Genomic DNA, 26,615 nt, shown 5'->3' with positions numbered 1-26,615 from the left:
TAAATTTTAATTTCTGTTATATGAAGAGAAACTAAATAGAGCAGAACAATGACCAAAAAAATTAACCTTGAGACTAAAAGAATAAAATTCCCCAAAGTAATTCAGTAGCAGACTCGCATCCAGTAACTTCAACATTAGCACATTCATAGGTTTGTCTTCCATTCTGTTCTGCAGGGTAACACAGTAGACATAAAAAGAGGGCTGCCAAATCCTCCACATTTTTCTGGCATTTTTGCTTCTCACAGTTGTCTCCCACCTTCCTACATTTTCAGACTTCAGGGACTAAGTACTATCTCTACCGAATACAACTCTGTGTTTCCCTGATGAAAGTTGCCAGCTCTTTCCCCCTTTATAGGTTTCTGGAGAACTTATAAAAGGCTCTACTTGGTCTGTGGGTTAGTATTAGAAAGGGAGGCAAGAGCCTGGGGCTACAGGCTGGAGATGTGAGACAGATCTTCCAGATCAGTAGCACAAAGGTGCCTGTATCATGAGGCAAAGGGACAGATAAGATGGGAGAAAGAAGAGGAAGGACAAATGGCAAGCATGGCAGCAAATAAGGGCAGCTGGCAGCCATGACACAGATGTGAAGTTGGGACAGCATGGAAGGGAAGGAGGCCTGAAGTCCTTTCTCTCCTGAAGCCCCTGGAAGGATGCTTCCTGCATCCATGGGCACACCTATGGCAGAAGAATGGAGACAGGAAAGAAGAAAAGGAAAAGAAGTATAATTGAGAAGAGGAAAGCAGAAACTGGGGCTGATAAAGGAAGACAGAGGAAACACAACCCACCAGGAACAAAGCTTATCCTCTTTTCCAGACAGGGAGACCCATCCGAGAAAGTCCAATCAGGTAAAAACGAGTGACAGGGGCAGATCAGCCACCCAAGCCTCAGGCAGGAAAACACAACACTGGGAATAATCCAGAGAGGAAAAAAAAAGGCTCAGGAGTAAGAAATCCTGACTCCCCTTGAAGCACGTTATTTATAAAACACTGAAAATACCAAAACTACCACAGTATCCTAAAATAAGAGGCCTGAGAGTGAGCCTCATGTACAGCAGCGTGAGACAGCCCGGTGCCTCTGATGCAAAGTGAAATAGCCTTGAATACTGCAGTGCTGCTGAAGGAGGTGGTTTCAGCCCAGATGCAATGTTGCCATTTTCCCCCCTGAAAATAGCAGACTGAGTCATTATTGTAGAGTTCTCTGATGTTAATGAGTAAACTGAAACAGACATATGTATATGTTATAAAATTGACTATTTCCATAGGATTTTCCTTAATCATTAAGGAAAAATCCTTATAGAAATTCTGAAAGGATAACCTTATCACAGATCTTTTAACTATCTTCTATCATGTAATATAGGATTATCTCCATAAGAGATAACCTACATTTAGAAGATGAGTAGTCAAATGAAGCAGTATTAGCCCCCCATTTTTACCTTCTATAGGATTTTTTAAACTTTTTTTTTTAATCATGAATTAATGCACATGCCAAGCTCATTTTTTTTTAAATTCACTACAACTTCTCCATATGCTGTAAAGAGAGAACAACAGGTAAAAAAAAAAATCTTCTGCAATTGCCAAAGCAGAGTGCTTCTGGCAAGTAATTAATTGTGCAATTTCAGGTTCCTGATGTTCTTCTTTTGGCCTTCTTCATCACCATTTTATTGATGTAAAAAAATAGGCTTATTGAAAAAAAAAAGAAAAAAAGGAATGTTTGGTTGTATGAAATATACGGGAATTTTCCTACTGGTTTCTCCCAGCTTTCAGCAGAAAACAACAACAATCACTTGCGTTTATAATTGAAGCTGCTAACTTGAGAGTCTATAACTAAAGTGGTTTAACCTGAACCCATGGGAATCACATGGCATATCCATGTCTGCAGATTACAGGCATGGCTGGCAGCCTTGCAAAGTTACATTCTCTCTGCTGCTTATTTAAAAATAACAGATTCTGTATAAAAAAAAAGGGTGTGAAAATGCTTCTCAGTCTCTCGGTGTTTCTACCTCAGAAATGCTGTCAAAACAAACCTTTCTCTCTCTCTCTACACTGATATAATTTTGACAGAACCAGCAAGAAGAGATCCAATGTGTGGATATGTTCAGATCTGCATATGAAAATATAATCTGTACTCCTGGCTTTAGTTTGAGTTTCTGCAGCTATTTCCCACTGACCATACCAGCCTTGATAATGGGAGAGAGAAGGACACACAGAAGAGGATATACACATGCCAACACCCTCTGCTTTATTCCTACAGCCCAATATCCTTTGACATTTATATTTAGTGCAGCAATGACGACAGTCACACACACGTGTAGGTGACTCACTTATGATGGTCTTTGACGTAACAAGCTATCAGAGAGTAAACAGGGATGTATCTCATACCGATCATCTGATCCCTTGATTTCTAAAGACTGCCTCTCAAAAGACCATTTCAGCCTCCTCATGACAGGTACTGTTGGATGCGCAGGTCTGTGCTTCCCCCAGTGCCGGAGCAGCTCTCCAGACACTCCTCTCCCTGCTGGGAGCAAGGGAAGAGGAGTCAGGGCCCTCAGAAGACATACTCGCGAGGGACTGTTATTCCCCCACATCTGCCTTCTCTCTAGAATCCTGTTCCCCGCACCCAAGTCATGTCATTACTGATCTACAGTACTTGCGTCATTGCCCAAACTCCTTAAGCCACAGAAAGGAAAGGAACACGGTGCTGGGAGGCTGCCAGAAGGACTGCTGTGGGAACTGTCCGAAGCTCGACTTGGCTGAAAAGGATGGAGGATGAGCAAGACCTGCATGTGCACTCCTTGCTCCATGAGTGCTAACAACTGAGCCGAGACACAGCCTAAAGCCCAGGTCCCTCACTGCCCAGGTCCGAGCGAGAAGGATGAGAGCTGCAGGGGCAGCAGCTTCTTAAGAGTAGAGTAATTATTTTTGTGCTGTATATCACCAGGTCATAGGCCATTCTGGTCCAGCGGAGATGGTATCAGTTCCCCACCGCTCACCTTGCTGCCCTCCCAGGGAAACAAGCGGCTGTGCCCACCTGAGCCTCTGCCCACACTGCACTGAATCAGACCCAGGAACAGGGAAGCACTCTTGTGTTGGCAGGGCAGGAAACAGCCTTAAAATTACAGATGAGAAACAAGGGCATGGCAGAGTGGAGGCATGGGAGAAGGTGGCTCATGTCCTGCACCTCCCTGATGGTTGACTTTGCTCTAGTAAAATGTGTTTGTCAGTAGTTTGCAACACTCATGTTCGCAGAATATACACGTTACAGAGTATTAGCCAAGTACTTAAAATGTGTGCATCTAGGGACAAAAACAGCAGCAAATTTTTCTTGTTTTTTCTGTGAGTGGGAAAATGTAAGAGAAGCATAAGGGTGAGAAAACAAAGTTAAAATTTGGGAACTTTTTAAATTTTTTTTTTCAGATAGAAGAGGCAGACTCAGCTCTGAAGCATATAAAGTCCCTTGCTCTTTATAAGCCTTATATAGGCTTGATGGAACAAACCATAAACCCATAAAAACCTCATAAGCTGAGGTGAAAATCATCACAAGAGAAAAGAATCTCTCAAATAGAAAGTACTTCAGAAAAAAAAAACAAAACCAAAACCAAACAAGCTCCAGAACTTTGGGTTTTGAAACCAAGCTGCCAAAATTTTGTTATCACTGACGGAAAATCGTCTTCATCTCTGGCTCTGCCCCACATTTCCTCCACTTCTAAATTATGCTTTGAATGGGGACACACCCAGTGTGGAGATAGCAGGTAATAGTGTGCTGGCAGTGACAACAATCACCCCTTGAATTTTCACCTTGCACAGACAGCAGTGGGTTGGATTGCTGGGATGAGCCCCACCATAACCTCCTACCTAGCTGGCACCCCAGGTGACACGGTTCAGCCTGAGCCAAAGCCTGCGTCACCCCACCTTCAATACCCCCACTCATCCCCAGGGATGGGCCAGCATCTGACCTTGCTGTTACTGACACTGATCATATGTAACAACCACTTTTGCACCACCCTCCCAAGATTTACACTCAGAGGTAGGAGTTGAATCTAGCCCAAGAGGAGTCATAGGAGCCTACTGGGAAAATTATGACCATCCCTGTCCCTGTTAATAGCCTTTACAGCAGGTCAGTGTAGTCAGAGAAACTCTTTCTCTACTGGGAGCTTTGCCTAAATCCATTCATATCACTCTGACAACATATCTACTTCTTAAGACAAAGGCTTGGGGTTATAACAAAGTAGGATGTCCCAATGTCCCCTTGGACCCACCATGGGTTTTTGCAGGCTTTGCTGAGGCTTTCAGGCAGTCAGAGAAGAGATGGCAGAAAGCAGAGAAGCTAATGTAGGTCATGGGCACTGGAGTTCTGATGAAAAGCTACAGTACTTTCACTTCTAATTTCATCAATGTAAATGTAAACCCCTGGCCTCCACCGTAAAAACCTGGAGCTAGTAAACACAACTGCAAGTGAACTTGGGGACTACTAACCTACATTTCTCCAAGTTGAAGTCATTCTGTTTGTTCCTACATCTCATCTGAAAGCAGTTAATGAAGATGCTGGTGGAAGTACGTCATACAGACATAGCATGAAAATAACTAATCTCCATAGCATGAAAATAACTAATCTCCAACTACCTTACTCCTTTGATCTACTTTATCTGATCAAATCAATCAATGACTACAACATTTAATAACTTTACACTTAAAGGAGTACATCAAGTACATAAGTCCTTCAGCTCCAGGAAGCTCCCTGAAGAAACTCATAAATGTTATTTAAATAGACAAGTGCTGTGCTGCTTTTTTAAAAAGTGCTTAGCAGATAGATATTTGTTTGTTTAGCATGACACAACACAACAAGTAACAGATCAATAAGAATACTTTAGTGAAGTTACCTTTGCACTTACAGAAAGCCTATCCATCACAGTGGCATGCTCAGGTCTCTCTACTATTGCAAATGCAACTTCTAAGCAGTCTTGGAAATAATGTCTGTTTGATCTCAAAAAATATTCAAGTAAAAAAAGTAGTAGTCATTCAAAATGAAAACATGGAAAATGCAGGGATTGCAACCAGTGTGTTATTCTTCTACCTATCTGCCCTACAAGACATTCCAGCAGACGTTGCTCCTTTCCAGCCTTCTGCAATACATCCTCAGGAAATGATGTTGATACAACTGTCAGTGGATTGCAAAACACAAACAAATAAAAACTGTTCTAATTTTCCTGAGAGTGTTCACAGCCAAAACAGACATGCATGATTTTCCTGTGGAGCACAGCACAATTTTAGAAACAAGGCAGCAAAAAGTACAAGTAATCCCTTACAGCTAGGGCTTGGTGACCACCTGGAAAACATCACTCCATAACACTTTCACTGCTGGAAAACAATTAAATTATCCCGGAGGAAATCAAACTGAGGGAGTGCCTGAAAAGCATAATAATATACGATATATACCTACCACCCTTCTCTTACCCATCTAAAGACCTAAAATCATATAGACAGATCAGAGCAAGTCAGGAATACAATCGGTGGCCTATTTGATTAAACGGGGATGCTGGTACCAGTGACATTGCAGTAATGGAGATGTGGAATAAAATGTCTTGCTTTCAAAGACCCTGTGAATGCTCAGGTGCCCTATGGAAGAGAAGGAAGCAAATCAAATTTATAGAAAAGGACATTTGGGTAGAGAAGCAAATGAAAGAATATCTTCCAGTACCCCTTACTGAAGAAAAATCAGGCCATGTGGAGAACAACTTCTCTGATTGGTCCCACAGTACTTTTTGATGCATGATGTCAAGCACTGCTTGATGTATCTAATAAAATCTTCAAGGACGTCTGACCTCTATCTATTGCTGAGAGAGCAAGTGACAAAGGATGCTAAAGGAAATGCTGTGGTGAACCTGGACCTAACTCGTGACTGATAGGAAACCAGAAAAAAATAGGGCAATCTTGTCATAGTATTTTCAACTACCTCTTTAAAACAAAGAGCTCTACCCAACAGCCATTTACCTTCTTAATCAATTGGGAATCAGGTCAGAACAGATACAAAGGTGTTTCAGCGGAGCTCTAAACTTGCAAAAGGAAGCAGTTCAGAGTAGCTAGGAGGCAGGTTTATGTGTTGCTACCTTCTTTCAACATGATGCTTTGCCACTTGTCCAACAAGTCCACTGGCAGAGAAGGTAGCATTAGCTGACTAAGTAACCATTAACAAATGGCAATCATGAGATAAACCTTACCACTACTTTTGTAAAAATTTCTTTCTTTTCATTCCCAGTGGCAGCTTCAGTCCCCAGAATAATCTACTAATAAATTTCCCAGTACTTTCAACCTGTCACAATTCCTATGTCATTAACCATAACCTATAGCTTCTCCATTAAATCCAGAATTGTTTCACTTGAAATCAGTCAGACCCTTTCAAAGGTAGAGGCAAACTGGCCTGAATCCAAATAAAATTCTTTGAGGAGTACGTTAAACACAATGAGAAATACTGCAAGCAATAAACCAGTATAAGTAATTTTCTGATCACTGGCAGAATTTTCAGGATCTGATGTAGACAAAATTTAAGAGGCAGGATGACATTCCTAAACCTGTAGTGGAAAAAAATGAGAGAAAGGAACATAGCAAAAACTATACAGTCACCAACACCCACTCCTCAGCTAAATATCATAGCCTGGCTGTTTTTTGGCTGTTCCTGCAGACATCCCACTTGCAGTCCTAAACTAGCCTGAAACAATCAGAATAAACCAGCAGGAGTGGCACAAAGCAGTACAAAGTACATGGCATTACTGTAGCTTATCTCTATCCTGTCAGCAATATGTTTGTGACAGTTTGTTCTGCCTTTCCACATGTGCCTACAGCTTCATGCTTGGCACAGGCCCCTTTGTCTCTCTCTCGAGGTGGCAGGACCTGCCAGTCTCCTAAACTCAGGAGTTTGGGTCTTCTGGCTTCCAGCTCTGAAGGTTTGGCTGACTGCATTCTGCCCTCAGCCACCCCCTCACCTAATCAGATGGGATACTAAACTGCTTAGCAGTATTTCACTTTCCATCGCAGTATAAGAAGAACAGGTTACTAAAGGATTAGCAAGTACAACATTAAAGTGTTATATATACAAGAGAATTGCTTGCCCTAGTCTCTGCTAAATCTTGGTCACAGGGGACCTGCTGAAAGACAGGAGATGCCAAAAGTAAAGAAATCACAGACAAATAAGGTGATGAATCTTGACTCTGGGGGAAGCGGCTGCATACATGACCTCACGAGAAGGAAAAGGAGCATTACCAGGAGTGAGCAGGGATTGACATCCAGCTATTCTGGACACGTGGACAAATGGAGCAAAGCAAGGCCATAAATACGAACACATTTTTAAACAATTCACATATATCAACAGATAGAACTTAATGGCTATGATCATTAGGGGCAAAAAGGAGAAAAATATTATCTTACATTATCTTAAATGAATAATAAAGCCAGTTAGCATGTCAGTGATACTGCTTCAGATTATTTTCAAACAGGAGGCAGGCTCTCATGAAGGCAGAGAAATCGAGTAACATACCTGACCTTTGTTTGTCCCCAAAGGTCATACAACCAAAATCTGTTTTACTTCTCTAAACATACTCCACTTCCTATTCTTTTTCCTAATTGGATTGTCCACCACTGATTACCTCTGTAACTTGTGGATTTCGCTCAAATTTCTCTCCATGGCAGATTTGCTAACTTATGGTTGGTATATAAAGAGGTAACAAAAAAAAAAAAATCTGTTCTAGCAAAAAGCCAGGCTACTCCTAAATTAATTTCTGTATCACAGTTAATATAGAATACCCTCTATTCTCATGACCTATGCTTACCACCTTTTTTTCTTGCAGTTGTTGTAAGATCAGCAGTAAATCTGCCTCTTGTATCTGCCCACTGTTTCTGCCGTGTTATGATCAGATGATACATGAACATGTTTACATCAGTATCTGGTTCAAGGATGCTCTATTCCCTTTGCAAAGGGAACACAAGAGTCCCTTGGCCCCTGTGTGCAGCATCTGGTAGGCAAGAGAGAGGAGGAACAAAGTGACTTTCCCAAAGATACTGTTTTCTCGGACGATGCCCCAGGTGCTGCAGTGCTTTGCAACTCTCCCACCAAAGCCCTTGCCAGCAGCTAAACCAAAAGAATTGCTGAGGCACTGGGCACTCTCACTGCACCTGGTGGCTCCATCACACAACTCACACCTGCCAAGACCGGGCATCTTCAGTGCCTTCTTGCTGAGCCCACGTGATCCAAGTGCCTACCACAGTCTGCATGGGCGGGGCACTCCAGTTTCTGGGCATTAAGTACATAATAACAATAGCTTGCTTTTACGAGCCTCTCTCCTCGGGGAAGTTAAACGCTGTCTCTTTGAGGTTGGTAATGATTAATGCAATGGCGTATTTTCCACCCAGTTAATCTAAGTGCCCAGATAAAAAGTTGCAATGCTGTGTATTCAGCAAGTTCTTCCACTTCCACGATACTCTAGAACAAACGGCAGTTTACTGATGTTTACTGCTTTTAGTTTTGTTTCTTCTTTAGCTGTAGCCTGCTTTGAGATTCATGAGTGAAAGCACACTATAAATGCATATCAAAGACTTCAAGAATTACTCTGCATCTGGACCAACATTTCATTCCAGCATGTTTTCCAAATGGCAGAGAGTCTTGGAATTGAAAACATCAAGGGACAAGAGTTTACTTATGTTTTAGGGACCTACGCCAGTGATCCCCCCGCTGTCCCATTGCAAGGGATTTTCTATTTTATTTGGTTTCTCCAGCTCACTGGGATTCTGGCCCACTGAAAACAAAAATATTTAGAGACCTTGACCTGCACCAACTGACAAACACAGCCCACTGACAAACACAGCCCCTGTGTTTGCCTGCATGCTGGCTGCGGTATTGCTGTGTTGAGGTCAATTTGCCCCTGCACTGAGAGCCAGGGCAATGGTCTTGGTCATGACCTCTGCTTTGCTTCTTTGGGTCTCTGAGCTTCTATCTCCACATGGTCAGCACAGTGCAGGGGTGCACCGGCTCACGTGGATGTCCAGTGCAGCCCTTCACTTTGGTCCTTCCCACTAGCCTGAATCACAGAGGTGATTCTGCAAGTGCAGAGAGATGAGTGGTAGAGAGAAATCTCTGAAGAAAAATATTCGAGTCCTCTGTCCTTTGCCAAGAAGGCACAACATCCATGTTCAAAATACATTTCAGCTCAGCAGTTTCAGTCCCATTGGTACAACAGCCTTGGCCAAATAAGAACACATTCAGTTTATGATTCATTGCAAATTATTCAATTCAGCCTACAGTTTATGTTTTTGTCCTTCTATCCGTCTACCAGCCAAAAGAATCAACATTTCCCCACTTAGATGTTTAGCAATCTCATGGGACACTGGTGACTTGTTCAAAGATATATCAAACCTGCAGTTGTAGAAGTTTGTTCTTTTGGGGTACTGAATTCTTATAAATACAACTTTGCACTTCTCATCCAGATTTCTGAAAAGCGCTGGTTCTGTGTTACAGCTGCCACTCCACCCATCCTGCCCCACCCCTGGCAGCTTTTACCCTGAATAAAACAAGGATATTAACATGGCTACAAACCAGATCGTGGATCTAACTAGACTTTAGTCACAACACTACCAGTCCTATTACTTAAATCGGCTTGTGCTTCTTTCTTCTTCTGTCTGTTTAAACATTGTGCTGATATACATGAAATTCCCTATAGCACTATAAAACACTTTATTCATGTCTCAGATGTAGCTGCTTGCTTGGATGGCAGAAGAATAAACCCCACTTCTACTCCCCACTCACTCCTGTTAAATAATACCAGCACTACAGATAAAAACCAAATACTACCGACACTACTACTACTGGTAACATGCAAATGATCCTCTTAAATAATAATTAAAGAAAATGGATTTATTCACAAAACAGGTGATAATGTGGCACCATTTAATTTCAGTTTAACCCAACCACAATGCTACATTTGCATTTACAGAAATACCATAAACTTTGAGTAAAACTATATTCAAATTATTTGGAGAAATTTAGTGCTCAGACTTTCTGAGAAGGCTCATAAATTGGTTCTATTAGACCTCCTAAAACCTACTAATGACAGGATGTATCAACAAGCAAAAGTTTGGGAGCTCCTTGAGACCAAGAGAAAGCAGCTAATGATGGGCCTATGTGAATTCAGTGGCTGCAGTTATTCAAAAGATCAAGGCAAAAATGTTCTCAAGGAGCTCCTTCTCTTCCTCACCACAGTATTCTGAAGCATTTTAAACCATGCAGTTGTTTAAACTATAGGGGTGGCACACTAAAAAGCCACCTGGCATATATCCTGCATCCAAAATTAACATGTGAAATTCCTGGTACTAAATTTAATCATCCTGCAGTCAATATAACTGAAAAGTGACAGAATACTGTCACATCATGTCCTGGCATTGCTTATTCTTGTATGCTAATGCATTTTGGACAGCATGAGCGATCCTGGAAAACTCTTGGCATCTGAGGCTCCATGTACCCTGCAGGACTACGGCTCCTTCACACAAGAAAAGATCCTTGACTGTTTCATTGGTTTCCCAGCAAACCTTGTGAACTTTCTAAATTGTTGTTTCCATGGTACGCTTGGGGAAAAAATAAAGGGCTCTGCTGTCCTTTCTGAAGCTGTCAATACTGGTCAAAAAAAAATGGAGGAAAAACATGGCAACAAAAAACTGAAGTAAACTAAATTCAGATATAAATACGGAATGAAGGTAGGTCCTTTTGCTTTCTTTCTTTCTTTCTTTCTCTCCTCAATGCCAGACTTGCTTAACAAGACTCACCTTAGTGAATTTTCTTTTATAATTAACAAATGAAAAGGAAATATGCTTCCCTGCATTAAAAAAACCCAAAACAACAAAAACCCCAAACCAAAACGCAGCTGCCTTTCGCAATTCATTTTCATTTTTAATACTGGGAAAAGGCTTTGCTTTCTCTGCTCTAGTTTTACTTTTCAGCCATCTTTAATTTGGCAGGGAGAAGGGGAACAAGCAAGTGTCTTAAATGATTCAGGATTTCTGCATTCATATTAAATGATAAACACTAACAAAATAACAATGAGAAACAGTCTCTTAGCACGCAGGTTGGGGCAAATCTATCACAACAAACACAGCGGGTGGCTGATCTCACAAGGTCGGAAAGACTATCTTGATCCTCAGCCTGTGCTAACCACACATGCATTAATTTTTATTTTATTTTTAAAGATCTTTTGATGCCTTACATAGGCTCACACAAGTCTGCCCTACTGCATGCCTGTTAAAGGAACCTGGCAGGTTGAGTTTGCTCTCATGTAAGGAGGAAGGTGAGGAAGGTACATAATCGCTCCACTTTTCTTGGCACCAGAACAAACCCGCAGACGCCAGCCCTAAGTGTAAGCAGGAAGATGACTCCCAGTCATCAGGACATCCAAACTCTGTGATACTCTGCTTTCCAAGTGCAAAAACTTTTGCCTGCTTCAAAGATGGGGCTTGGCAAGTTTGGGAGAAGAAAATAATTAAAGACTAGGTGAGGGGCTGCATGACCCTTCAGATCCCTTACAAAATAAAACTGGGCTTAGGTACTCCTGCCTGCAGCCCATCACTTCCTGGATTATTGTACTGAAAGCCATCCCTGAGAACACAGATCCAGGAGAGGAAAAGCTCAATGGTGCTTGGTACAGGAGGGTGTGACATGTGAAGGTGGCAGACAAGTTTCACCTCTACCCTACAAAAGAGAAGATGCAAACAGAAGCACATAAACCTGGCACCTTTAATTTGCAAAAGCTTCTCCCTTGCCTTCCGGCACTTGCAGTGCCAACGCAAATACCCCCAGGCTGCAAGGCTGGGACGTGTTGAGCAAGATGTACACAGTGAAACTCTGACTGAGTCTCCTGCACAGCACCAAAGCAACGAAACAACAATATACAGCCCTCCTCTGAGCAGGCAACTTCCTACAAGCCACCTCCTGAGGAGAGCTGCAGAGTTATCAGCAAGGAAGGGTAATTCAGAGAAGGAATGAAGGAAAAATAATTCTGAAAGCATTAAGAGGCAGAGAGATCTGCCCTTGCACAGCCATATAGTGAGAGTCAACCCAGCTGCTGTATCCTCTTTTGCATCACTTCTGCATCCTTGTAGCCCAGTGGCAAAGGATGGTCTCTATCCCCAGGGCCCTGAAGCCCAGGGCTGTCTTTAAACCCCTCTGACTCAGTGACCAGGAGCTGTGAGGTGGCTTGGAAAATGTCTCATTAGTCTGGACCCTGATATTGGCTGGAGTGGCTGTAGCTGCTCCAGCAGTGGGATCAGCAGGGATCCCAACGTGGTCCCTGTCAAGGTATCCAGCCTTCCTCCAGCACAGTGCTCTGTAGACCCAGGGGTTTTGGCTGCACCGATAAAAGCTGGCAGCTCAACCCAAAACAAATAAATTAAAATTAAGATTCCTTTGGGGCTGACTCATAGCAGAAGTGTAGTCTTTTACTGGCCTGTGCTTCCCTTCCCCCATGTGCTTGCCTCCCTTGCAGCAGAACGATGAAGAACTGACGTTTACCAGGCTCCCACACCTCCCCAAGCCAAGCCCAGCTTTACTCAGCACACCACATCCCTGTAGCTACAGTTTAAAGGACTCCAGTTCAGAAGGCAACTCAGCCAAATGTTTAAACACCTCACTCAGAAAAGCTCACCAAACAGCACCCATGCACAGATTCCTCTTCCTTCTTTTCACCTGTTTTGCTGAAATGCTTTGCTGCATCAGTGTGTTGATTTGGCTGACAATACTGTGTTCCTGGGAACTAAAAAGTAAACTATTTGCTAGCCCATTTCTAGCAAATACGTCACTTGTAATAAGACCACTTTTTTTCCTGGCTTGCTTTGGATCAGTGGCATTATTCTGTAGTGGTATCACTACAGAATAAGAAGAGGATAAAGATTTCAGGGTTTGGCCCTACACTGTGTGTGCAGAAAGGAGACAGAAAGGGAGCCTGGCTCTTAGAGATAACAATATTTATCTGAGCTGAAGTCTTGGTAACCAGAAGTTTTTACCAGCTGATGCTGACAAGCCTTTTGTAGTTTCAATCCCCTTTCCAAGAGACCTCCTGAAGGACAGCACTGCACTGCACTGATGGCACTTGGCAGCTCAGCTATTGTTGCAGCAGACGCCAAAAGGGCTGAAGGGGAATTAACTGAGTTACTCTCCCACTCCAGGTCAAGTCAGCCCAGGTCACAGCTGAAGTGACGTGGAGAGACCTGCACTAATCAACCTGTAACCAGGGACAAAGGGCTGCCAAGCTGGTGTTTGCTCCCAGTTGTAAATGTGCTTTTCCACGTAATTGTCTAGCCACGGCCATGCACGCATCAAGAAAAAACAGAATCACAGAACGTTTTAGGTCAAAAAAGACCTTTAAGACCATCAAGTTGACCCAGCACTGCCAAGTTCACCACTAAACCACGTCTTTAAGTGCCATATCTGCATGTCTTTTAAAAGCCACCAAAGACAGTGACTCAATCACTCCCCTGGGCAGCATGCTCCAGTGCCTGACAACCCTTTCTGTGAAGAAATTTTTCCTAATATCCCATATAAATCTCCAGTGGCACAACTTGAGGCCATGTTGTCTTGTCCTATCAACTGTTACTTGGAAAGAATGTCAAGAGGATGGAGCCAGACTCCTCTCAGTGGTGTCAAGCAACAGGATGAGACACAGTGAGCAGAAACTGGAACACAGGAAGTTCCATCTGAACATGAGAAAGAACTTCTTTACTATGAGGGTGACTGAACACTGGAACAGGTTAGCCAGAGAGGTTGTGGAGTCTCCTTCTCTGGAGATACTCAAAAGCCATCCGGACACAGTCCTCAGTAATGTGTGCTAGGGGACCCTGCCTGAGCACGGAGGCTGGACTAGATGATTTCCTGGGGTCCCTTCCAATGCAACGCACTCTGTGATTCTGTGAAAAAAGACCATCCCACACCTCGCTACAACATTCTTTCATGTTAGTTGTATAGAGTGAGAAGATCCACTCCCGAGCCTCTTTTTCTCTAGGCTAAACAACCTCATCTCCCTCAACCTTCCTCACAGGACTTGTGTCACCAACTTCATTACCCTTCTTTGGACACACTCTTAGGTTAGTGCAACTTACTGGGTAGTGAGGGCAGGGAACAACCCTTGCTTAGGGCATAAGCTGGCAGAAAGCATCCATTTCTACAGCTGAGAAATACAGCTCAGCAACTCGAAGCCAAACATAAATTCTGCAGGCAAAGCTGCTCTACTGCCTGTAAAATAACAAACATAGTTGTATCCTGTCCTCTTTATCTGCACAGGTCCAGTGGGAAATAACAGAGTGAAGAGGCCAGACACTGCCAAATTATGTGGTGAAGCTTCATAGAAGCAAGGAGAAACTGCACTTCTCTCTTACTGCCAGAGAAACAGTTAGGTCTCAGCTAGAGCTCTGAGGCAATAATGGAAAATTTCCTACATTTCAGAGCACCTTGGAGAGGTTGCATATTAATTGGTGGACTCTTGTTTTTGTAATTTTCCACCCCTAAGCCAAACAGCAAAACTCAACAGCTTTAACAATCTTACTTGATTTCTTATTCCCCCAAGGCCCTAATCCAATATTTTTTCTTGAGTAAGCAACCTTTCTTAAGGGACAGATCAGCTTTCAGTGATCTCTCCTTCTCTGCGACCTCTTTGCAGGAACAGGTGCACTGAATGTCTGTTCCCTTTCCCTGGGGTTCCCTGCAGTACCTCCAAGGTGTTCAGCTCTGCCTTTTTCTGACTTGGTTGGCAAGAGTGCCACTCCCTATATGGGTGTGTTGACTATATCATTATCGCTTACTAAGTGAAAAGGAAACATTTGAAAAAGCTATTCCTCATCTGAAAAATTCGCGTGGCCCAGCTTCCAAGAGTGAGTTAAACAAAGGTTTCTCGAGAGCGGAACTACATGTCTGACGGTGTTCCTGCTGTGGCCAACTGCAGGAGTCATTTCAAGACATTTACAATCTCTGCATCCTCACAACAGACATTTGCTGGGAGTCAGAGGGGGATAGATATCACTGCAGCCTTGCCTTCATGCTTCCTGGGGGATTATCCTTTTGTGACTCCCACTCACTGAACACAGGTGGTGACATCCCTGGTCCCTCTGCAGCTTAGCTTCTTCTTGAGACAAACTGAGAAGTCCGCAGGCTGCTGAGGAACATTCCATACAAAGTAAGAGTAAGTTGCACTCTACCAAATAAAAAAACCCAGTTTGTCTCTTTCTATTAATTTTTGGCCTGCCCAACCCAGCTGAGCCCATTAGAGTTCATTTCATTGGCACTCGTGCCAGTACTACACGACCGTATTTGCACTGGTGCCAGGCTGTCTGCATTGTGAATCTGCGTTGTACAACTCCCTTACACTTACTCTAGTGCAGGTTTCTCTAGAGTATGTCTGAAGAACAGAAATACAACCAGAACTTACTGGAGCAAAGGTAACCGAGCTTCATCTTTGGTTTACAATAATTCATTGGATACAGTACACAAAGTACCACCTCATGAACTTCATTTTAGGTCATTTGAAGAATCTCAGTTTAGGTGTCCAGATATAAAATAAATATATACTTATGAATAAAATAAATATATATTTTCTATGTCTGCATCATCGTCTTAAACTTTGGAGACTCCCACCCCCTGCAATGCATCTGTAACACAACTGTGTTTTCTAGAGCCTAGAACAACACAAAGATCACAGATAATAAAACCAAGAGGGAAAACTATCCTTTTCCCCTAACTTCTTATACCTGTGAAAAATATCACAGCATTATGAGTCACATAAAGACATGTTAATATGCATAGATTCACAGTAATAACTACCCATAAACAGTACATTTCCTAACAGTGGACTGTTGGTAAAGGCAGCTGACTTCAGGCCATAAATTACTATATAAAGTGGTTCATCTACCTTAAATGCCTGTGTTACCTTGTTACTGCTCACATTCTTCTCACACCCTTATACTTCACCCCATAACAGGCTAGGGCCATTTTACAGACAGAAGTCTGTGCTACAAAAATAGATTTGGCCATATTCCTATCCTTTCTTTTGAGTCCCTTCTGTGGGGGAATGCTGTCCAATGGCAAGAATTAGCAGAAACATATTTAATGCTTCTTCCCTTTTCTCTCTCCTCCTCAACTTGCTCACTCTAGGAAAGAGAAAAATAAATCTTAGACTGTAGAGCAATTAACTTCTTATAGGGTCTTCGATCACAAATATAGTGTTCTTGGATGATCCTTAGCAAAGACCTCACTCTTTGGGGGTCAAACCAGCCAGTTCCCAATCTGTGACTGTAGGGGAACCATAAATGACCACATGATAAGGACAACTTTGCTTTTCATTCCTGAAGGCAGCAGATACCTCCAAAGTGTATGCTTTGACCTCCACACCTCCATGCTGCCTGTGGAGCACATGCAGGTTCAGGAAGACATGGGAAAGGAACTGACCTGACATGCTATACTGGGTATGGAAATTATGTGGTGGAAAAATTCACATACTCTGAGCAAACTAGAGTCATTGCAGTGTTGGGCTGCTAGGTTAGAACTCAGGAAACTAGAGCTGCTCAATCACAAACCTACCTGTGATCTTGAGCAAAATAAAACTGACCATGTCCTTAGTCACAATCAGATGCCAAATTCCTACTGAAATCACTTGAACCTTGCGGGCTCTGGTCAGAATTCCTTGGTATGCTCAGGTCTCATCTCTACGTAACCAAGCTAGTCTTGATACTGGGTTGTGTTTGATTTCATCCAAGTCAATGACAACCCTCCTTTCCTACAACCTTTCTTATTTTGCAGAGCTTTTGGCGCCTGAGGGAGACAAAAAGGCACAAAATATTGCCCAAGACCCTTTCTCTACTCAAACACACTTCTGATTATTCATTTAATTAATTGATTGAATTAGAGAACTGCAGCATCAAGCACATCACATTTAGGACACATTTGCATTCTCCTTTTTAATACCTCTTCATGATTTGCAATGTATTTCTCTCATTTAGAAGCAGAATAACATTTCCCAACACAGACTGAATTTATTCAGAAGCACAGAAGTCAGTTGCCTTTACCACTGACAGATGCACTTCAATGTAATTAGTTTCATGACTATTAATGAAATAACTCATTTGAACTTTTGCCACTAAAATGTTAATGAGTAAGACCAGAGAGTGGTTCAGTAATGGGATATAGATCCTTTTACAGTTTGCTTGTTCAGATCTGGCCCGTGTCCACCATGACCAAAGGTCATTACTACCTGAAGACTATTTGATAATCTGCGTGAGACGAGCTGGTAGCATTAAGCCCAAGCTTAGCAAGAAACAGCCTTATAATTTGCTCTCAGCAGAAAAGCAAAGCAGAGAAAGGTCACTGCAGTGTGCTACTTTCACACAGCTTCGGTCAGAAAATTTCAGTTGTTAGGACTGTTCACCCATCATCCTTCACCAGCAATGAATTCAATGAAAGCAGACGAGAAACAATTTGAGTTGAAAAAGCTTGGGGATTTTCTGTGTAAGATACAATTAGACTCTCTGACTCACTGTCGCAGATTGTTTGCTTTAAGCACACTTGTAAAGAGAACAGGAAAAATAAATAAATACTAAACCTGTAAAAGATCATACTTGGTCTTTCCAAGTTTTAGCCAATCATTCATTAGGTTCAGAAAAGCATTTCAAAGGCGAACCATGCTATTCCTGGTATATTGTTCCCTCTTGCCAATCCAGCAAACCAAAAGGTTAAACATGACTTTCAGTAGTGGCCAACACATTGCATCCACGCTTTTAAAAAATTATGCTCTTTTGTTTGGGTACTGATATAATTCAGCCCATACATAAGCACATTCCAAAATTAATAAATTCATCTTGACAGCCCACCAGTGCAAGCCTTAAAAAATATTGCTACCTCTTCGCAGACAGTAAATAATGTGACATGCACATGCAATAAAATTATTTACTCAAGGACTTAAAAGAACTAGGACTTATTAAGTTTTCACAGGGAACTTTAGGAAGGGTAGGTACAACATAATTACTCAAACAGAAATTCAATCACTGCACTCAAGCTGGCAACCCTTCTCTTATGACTGCACACGGGTTTGACAGAGGTTATGTGTCTCACTAACAGGATGATACCTTCAGCACCACGTTGCCTCGCATTGCCATCTAACATTCCCTTGCGTTGCCTTTACATTGAGTCACAACACAGATGCATAATGAATCCTGAACAAGCACCCTCCTAAAGCATTGATTTTTTAAAACAATAGGCAATGTATGCAATAAAAGCAACTCCCTTGCTTACCTTAGCTTTCCCCTTCTTTAGTTCCTAAGAATATAGTTTTATTTGGAGCAGATTATCTTCTGCAGCAAGAGATTACTGGTGGGAGATCTCAAAAACCCTAGCCATTCTTTTGGCCATGGAAAATGAAATTAAAACTGCTCTGTGGCACCCAGGCCTCTGTGGATTCGGTACTATGATGGTGCGCTCTTTCAGTTGTAGTTATGGGCTATGGTCTTCAAATGTCCATTTGTGCAGATGTAGGATAAATGAAATGCTTGCAGGGGCCTGTTATTCCATTAATCTTTAAAAATAACGATCAAGACTTAGCTTTCAGTCATATCATATAAGATAGTAATTCCAGCTTACACTTTTTTTAAAGGACTGCAGCTTGGGTAAAAATCAGTCACTCATCTAACTGGGCAGTTGTCACATATTTACATTTACATATATATATGACTGGGCATCAGCAACTGACAATACATGAAACAGCCAAGAACAAATTATTGAGTAGTGTTGTCTAAGATGTCACAGGGGACAGTGACTATACATGCCTGCAGCTTTCAGATGCCAAAATCCTGGCAGTCAGTCTGGCTTTCAGAGTGAAGCTGCTTAGTACCTTTAGCAGACTCTCATATGGTGTTTCTGACTAGGAACCTACTGGGGAGATATTATAACCATTAGTCACTTTGAAAATCTCCAGACGGAGTAGATACCCAAGGTTAATCATCTCACTTCTTGCACATTTCAAAGGGAAACTTTCACATTGCATCCTGTAGCCTTAACTCCATAGTTACTTGCCTGTTCACAAAGCACTCCTTTCCCACCACTTCCAGTTTTCACACAAATATGTGCAGCACAGTAATGAATGTCATGCATAAGATCCAAACAAATAATTAATTAACTAGTTAAGAATCCTCCAAACCCCACACCACATAAACAAACATGGCTCCTGCCCAAGTTACACGTGCAACCTTCAGTAATAACCCAACTGCTCCGTGCTTTCACCTGTTCTTCTCCAGCTGGGATATGGAGTCACCTCTATGGCCCTTGTGTATTCCTGATTGCACATGAACAAACTCTCTCAGTAAAACCCTCAACACTAAAAAAGGCTCCAACCAAAAAAACTTTGACAAACTACAGTTTTTTGATGAGTGGCTAGTACTTTTATCTATGAAGCCACACCATCAGTTTTGTCATCTTAACTACAATCACATTCAAATTATTTGTTTATTGGCTTTAATACTTAATCTAAACAGATTGGATGGCAACTACTGATATTACGAAGCAAAGGCAACAGAAGGATTACCTCAGTGTAGCAAAACCAATTTTGTCTGAATTCAGAGACTCAGCAGGAAGAAGGTGCATTTCTAATAGCACTGCCTGAATACAAAGCTTTGATTCCCTAGAAATGGGGCACTTTACTCTGTATTTATAGTTTTCCTCAAACAGCAAGCTATGGCATTGTTGTACCACTGACAGATCTTTTTACTGGTTGCAATGATTATTTTCTTTTTTTTAAGTATTTGTGATTCTTCTGAAGTGGGATCTTGTGCACTTCATAGTGACATTCCTGAAATAACTTTGAAGAAGAAATACTGAGCCTCCCCTTACTTTACAGGTTCTCTAATACAATGTAAGCAGCTTTACAAGGCTTAGCTAGTCTCTGCTGACCTAACAGCACATTTTACTCCTACAATAAACTAAAATAAGCAGCCTGCTTCCACAACAATTGACTAACTAACATTGTGATTTTATTAGTTTCTTATTAAAAAAGCAATCCTAGTCTTTCAAAACTCAGACATACATACCAAGTATCACTGGAGGAGATTACTAGAAAGATAGACTGAGAGACAGACACAGACATCTCTAAGTAAGCAAATCAATGTAGTGCTAAGGTTGATGTGGCATTTGGTTTTGGTTGCTGGTTGTTTGGTTGTGGTTTTTTTTTTAATTTCTAGCACTCTAGGGTAGTTTTCTTCTTTGCCTCTGATTCCTTTTCTCAGATGCAGATACTATGTTCAAATGCCCGTTGGCTGCTGTGTTTGAGTGCTCGCCAATGAGCGCTGTGGTGTCTATATGGGATCTGTCTGCTACTGAGTCACTGTGTCCCTGCAGAGAGCATGAGGTCACTTGCTGCTAGATCAGAGCACCCGCAGGGATGGCCTGGAGCTGAGCCGGACCGTGGCAATGTCTTTTACATAAGAGGCAGGCTCCTCTCCTCTGGCCAACATGAACTGTTCTGCCTCTACTCCAGAAGAAGCCAATAATGGGCTTTCTAATAACACAGGCCTTTAGGAAAGATGAGCTCGCAAAATTTACTATCTGGACCTTACTATCTGTGTCTCTTACACTGTGAAAAAACAATACATACGTTCTATATACATACTGTGTGCATACTGATATTGGGAAGTTCTGGGAGAAGAGGGCATTTAGTTTTAGCAAACCTAAAACCTGCTTTCTCAGACTCAGCCCATCACACCTTTGATGGCAGACAGCATTCAGACATGATGACCCCAGTCTACCTCTTTTGTGTTTGCCCACAAAGGAATCAGCAAATTATGCGTTTAAATTGCTATCATTAAACTCTCAGAGCTGGTGCCTTATGGAAGAAAAACTAGGCAGCACTCAATTCAGTTTAAGCTATCGGGCAGAAAATTACATGTTGATGCAAACTTAGTTCGCAAAGGTTTAATCATTTTCTTTTCAAGTATTTAGTTCTATTTTATCTGAAAGTTTGGTTTCTGAAATCCAAGTGGCAACTCTGAGCAGCAGTACATGATCAAATATTGTGTCTTCCTCTAGCTTTACTCACTGACAACGCCTTCTGCTTTTCAGAAAAAAAAATGGTTTGTTACCCAAAACCAAAGCTCATTGCCCTCATTATTTTTGGATTCCTCATTTTCAGAGCTCCACTTTCTGGGTGATTAATTTGGTCAAAGGTATAAGTAAATGAACATGATAATCCAGAGGGAAATGAAAGGCAATGGTATTTATAAGTATTGTTACATCCACAGCGTGTAATAAAACTATGCAGGCAAGAGACTGAACACACCTTTAAGCTGACCCTGTGAGCACAGGAGCAAAAGTAAAGAAAAGGATGCATCTTGTCTCCAGCAGCTGTTTATGTGACAAAGAGCCTTAACTCCCAGAGATGCCCCTATCAACACCAGTAACACATGAAGTGGTACAAATGAAGAACTGGACGTGGCAGTTAGAGCAATGTAAGTTTTTAGCCTTGTTTCACTACTGAAATTCTAGAAACGCTACACTGAAGCTTCTACCTAGGGACTGATAACAATATATGCTTTTTTCTAAAGCTGTAACTATCTGAACTGATAGAAGAAGAACTGACAGAAAACATTAAAGAAAAGAGCAAAATCTTCTCAGGTGTCAAAAGGTTTTACAGTAGTCACATTATGTAGGTTACTAATTTGCTCTAATGCAGAATCAGACTTATTACTACTCACAATTGCCGTGCACAGGGCTTCACATCTCAGGCACAGACCCTTGTTCATTCTCCCTTTACAAGATGGAAGAACTCTTCAGTGCTCAGTTATTTTCTTTCCCTTCTGGTGCTAACATGATGATTTTGGGTTAAATCACCAGATAAACGTTTGCAGTTTTCCTCAGAGGGCATCTTCTCTGGCCCTTGCATCATCTGTGAGTTCTTTCACTTTTCCAATCTTCACAATAACACTGTCCACGTTGGATACATGCATGAAATTTTTTTCAATATCCAAAATAATTTTTTTGCCTTTATTTCATGTTTGTCTCTTTGGACATGCACTCAAGCATGTTCCGTGCGAGGAAACACCTGACCTGTTTATAACAGTAAGAGCTGCACCAGCATATTCTCCAAAAGAGATGTTTCAAATCATTGGACCTCCAAGCACACCAGGTGTACCCTTAAACACTGGCTGTGTGCACTTGATTTCTCTACAAGGCGCTTCTCCAAAGATTAAAAACAATCAAGAGGAGCTGGAATTTCCTCCTTCTTGGCTATAAAAAAAAAAAACAAACCAAAGCACTCAGAGGCTGAGCAGCACAAGACAAACTGCAAAATGGTTAAGCTATCCACAAATGTTTGACTGGAGGTCACTCCCAGCCCTTGGGAAGAAATATCAAAGAAGAAAAACTTGGGATGGCTACAACTAAAAGCATCACCTAAGACCTTAACCACTGCCTCATCAGAAGTGAGCACCAAGGCCCAGAAGTGCCCCAAACAAACTGCAGCGCAGCACCTGCTTAACACATGTTCTACATGTCCTTCTCGGGATAAGATGGCTGAAGAATCAAAGGAAGTGCTATTCAAACAACTCACTACGCAATTTTAAGGTGAAATTTTAATTGCACAAAAATAAAGGCCTTTGGCGTTACCATTACAAAACCAAGTTTATCTTTGTCCTCTTGCGTGTTTGAATTGCTCTTGATTGTGCAAGTGAACAAATCACCTGGTTGCGCAAGTTCCAGCGAGGTGACATTTATTCAGCAAATACATTTAAGAAACCCAACTTCTGAAATATGAGATGCACAAATGTAATTGCCTGGTTTCCTGTAATTATTCTAGGCTGCAATTCAAATACCATTCCTTCAATACTACTATGTAAAAAGATGAATTCTGCACTATGTGCATAGATTCAAAAGGTATTCTTTCCTACAGCTATAGATATACTATCAATTCAATATCATGTTTCATGTTGGATGATAATAATATTCTTTTTAATGAAAATTTATGGGGCAGAAGCAAACTGGCACTTCACACAGAAACTTCTAAGCCCAATCACTGTATCTTCATGCACACACCTTAATCATACCAAGAAAAATCATCCTGCCAAACAGCACATGTATCACCAGCCAAACAAACATAAAAAACCTGATTTTAAGTTAGAACATGTATTTATGTCTTACTTAACTTTCTGTGGCTTATCAAGAATGTTTTGGCAGTCATCCCCATATTGTGTAATTTCAGTCTTTCTCCATAAAAATTGCCTTTCAAAAGTTTTCATGTAGGCACGCATCCATCCATACAGCACATTCACATATTCTGGATAACCCAGACAAATAATCCAGCAAGTATCACAAAACCCTATAGTTTGTAATTGCAGACTTACAGGAGTATTTTGAGAACAGTTGCCTGTGCCTTGCTCTCAATTAGCACTACACAGTTCTGGAAAGATCTTGGCCATCTTAGGCAATTGCAGAAGCTTTCAGGTTTCTGTATATGCAGTCAAAGTCCTCCACTGGATGCCTCAGAGCTAATGTACCTCTGAGGCCAAACGAAAGTACGATACAACTTCGGGACCTTCACCAATAATTAAACTTAGCAGTGGCATCTTGAGTAGAGTTTGACAGCACTGAAATGTGCATCTGGTCTCACTTCTCAGTCAAGAGAAGGGACATACGTTTGCCAAAAGAAAGCCGAGATAAGTGTTCACCTGCTGCTCTGCTTTGGTTACTGCTATTAATTATGCACAAATTCCTTGAACTTTCAAGGGTTTACAGATACCCTGATGCTCTGGTTTCATTTTGCTGGCACTAACTAAATTTTCAAAGGACTTGCCTGCCTCAGATGCTCTTCTTCTCTTCTGATTTGAAGGTACATCATTACTATAGTGACATGACAACAAACAGGAAGCCCCAAGGCAAGCAGTGCAGCTCATCCCACAGAGCTCAGAGGATTATACATGGTAATGTTTATTTGTGCATCATACACAACTTCCTGTGTGACCAAAGGGAAGGGGCAGGCAGTTTGCATTCCCCAATCATGCAGTGTGGCTACCTGCAACCAGCACAAGCCATAATCATGATGATACTAACCTGGGAATGCCTGAAAGGAGGACGGTGCCAAGCTCATACCATGCCATATTCCTCCCACAGCTAGCAAGAGGGGCACAATCTCTCTGCAACTCCTCTTGCATAACTGAGAACTGAATCCAGCCCTCAGGTTTTTTTTGAGCAAACTGAGTTGAAACACCTTTTATTACACAAGGCAATCTGCCTGAATCAGATCCTGGCAGGTGTGTGTGTGCGGGCATCAGGTAAAGTCAATCACGGAATTACAGAATCAATTAGATTGGAAAAGACCTCTGAGACTACTGAGTCCAACCTTTGACCAAACACCACCAAGTCAACTAGACCATGGGATGAAGTGCCACGTCCAGTCTTTTCTTATACACTTCCAGGGATGGTGACTCTACCACCTCCCTGTGCAGCCTGTTCCAAAGCTTGACAACCCTTTCTGTGAAGAAATTCCTCCCGATGTCCAACCTGAACCTTTCCTGATGCAGCTTGAGGACATTTCCTCTCGTCCTGTCACTGGCTGCCTGGGACAGGAAACCAACCCCCCCATCTGGCTGTGACCTCCTTTCAGGTGGTTGTAGAGAGCAATAAGGTCAACCCTGAGCACTTTTTCTCTAGGCTAAACAACCCCAGCTCCCTCAGCCACTCCTCACGTGACTTACTCTCTAGACCCTTCACCAGTTCTGTTGCCTTTCTCTGGACTCGCTCCAGCACCTCAGTGTCTTTCTTGCAGCGAGGGGGCCCAGAACTGGACGCAGCACTTGAGGTGTGGCCTCGCCAGTGCCAAGCACAGAGAGACAATCACTGCCTTGGTCCTGCTGGTCACACTATTGCTGATCCAAGCCAGGACACCAATGGCCTTCTTGGCCACCTGGGCACACTGCTACACTGCTGGCCCACGTTCCAGCCACTGTAAAACCAGCACCCACAGGTCATTTTTCACAGGGCCACTTTCCAACCAATCTTCTCCCCAGCCTGTGGTGCTGCATGGGGTTGTTGTGGCCGAAGTGTAGGATCCAGTGCTTGGTCTCGCTGAACCTCAATCAACACACCTCTCACAACCAAGGGTGTAATTAAGAGGGAAATTCCCAAATGGCTCAGCCCATAGTTTTGCACAGGAAATGCAATGGAAATAGAGTACAATATTTCATCTCCAATTGTTTCCTGTTTACATGAAACCCAGCACTGAAGGGACTCTATAAAGGCAAATCCTATAATTGCTAAGAGATCCCCAGGTTAATCAGGTCAGCAAAGAAAGGTCCAGACCATAATGTTCTCTTTCAAATTCTCTCCATCTTGGACTCCCAAGGAAGAGGTTTAAAAATACAAGGCCCTTTTCTACTCACCATTAAGCAAATTTATGCTTAGTCACCTTTACACTTGGGAGCTATGAGGAGTGATCCAGAAAGATTAGACAGAATACAGTAAATTCGTTTTGGCCTTACAGGAAATGGCAGCTTGAAGTTCCTTGAAAATAAGCTAATTTTCTAAGCCTTTGAGATGTTGAACAGGAAGTTTCCCGGACTCATTCTCCAGTCTTTTTGCTTACTTTCCAGCTATTTTAACTGCCTAAACTGTACCAAATTGAACTAAATCTAATATAGAATTATGTGATAATCCTAAGAACAACTAAAAAGTACAGGGCAGGCTGATTCATTCATTATGATCTTCTAAAATGACTTCAAAATTTGCCTTCTGTGAAGACTGTGACTGAGCTTAAAAACATGGTAAACCTGTGATTTTTCTCTCCCCACAAAGACACTGAAGTGCACAGAAGAACAGATGGATCTCTACACAGTTCTGCAAGCACGGGACTGGGGAAAGAGCATGCAGGGTCTGTGTGAGTTTGCAGTTGGGGCTGTCCACTATTCTTCTACTGGTAATAGGTGGTAAGAAACAGCATTATTGTAATGCTGTGTCAAATGCTCTAGTCTGGTCACACCAACCTGTGCAGGTTACTGCATTACCCTTTGTTACTGAGGAACAGCTTATGCTAAACTTCAGATATTACTTTATCACCTTCTAAAAGGTTACCATTGAAATACGGAATCTGTCCCCACAGTTAACTGTGATGTGAAGTCCCATGCTGAGCACCCAGATTCACACACATCACATGTTGAAGTTTCAATGCTCTCAGGAACTCGGCTACCTAATTTTGCCTTGTTTGATCCGTCGGAAAACCTTTATTTCGGGAAAGGACTACTGTGCCTGTATTTGGTCTGCTACATCTATTGTATAGTAGGACAGCTGTTATGGTCTCATCCACGGAGAGCAGAAAGTAGATATACTAAGCAAGAGAAGAAAGCTGTGGTGCCTCAAGCAAAATTGTTCTTTTATAACCAAACAGTAACTGTATTAGACATTAGCTGTTAGTAGAAAAAATATGACTCTACCCGCAGAATAACCTAAAGACAAAAGCGATCTTTCTTTGGAGAGCTTTTTCCTCCAGGTGAAAACATTTCACATCTCATTAAAATGTGAAATGGTCTGGTGCTTTTTGATTCTGGAAGTCTGGATTTGATACTTTATTTCCTACT

General features: G+C 42.0%; 1 protein-coding gene across 2 annotated transcripts in view; it reads right to left on the bottom strand.

The window, feature by feature from the left end:
• The window catches only part of ELOVL6 (ELOVL fatty acid elongase 6), a 78,205-nt gene that overhangs the window by 30,320 nt on the left and 21,270 nt on the right, over window positions 1-26,615 (bottom strand). Inside the window, exon 1 of one of the 2 annotated variants that reach the window (XM_027893310.1) lies at window positions 2,379-2,455. The exons of the other annotated variant lie outside the window; for it this stretch is intronic. Within the exon in view, the coding sequence (XP_027749111.1) occupies window positions 2,379-2,440 (62 nt within the window). The 5' untranslated portion in view covers window positions 2,441-2,455. Of the gene's footprint in view, window positions 1-2,378; window positions 2,456-26,615 lie in introns of those variants that run through there. 2 annotated transcript variants of the gene reach the window in all.

Source organism: Empidonax traillii, unplaced genomic scaffold, assembly GCF_003031625.1.
Source record: "Empidonax traillii isolate 1590-97213 ecotype Southwest subspecies unplaced genomic scaffold, ASM303162v1 scaffold386:size1297806, whole genome shotgun sequence".
NCBI lineage: Eukaryota > Metazoa > Chordata > Aves > Passeriformes > Tyrannidae > Empidonax > Empidonax traillii.
This window is presented reverse-complemented; position numbering and strand designations above follow the sequence as displayed.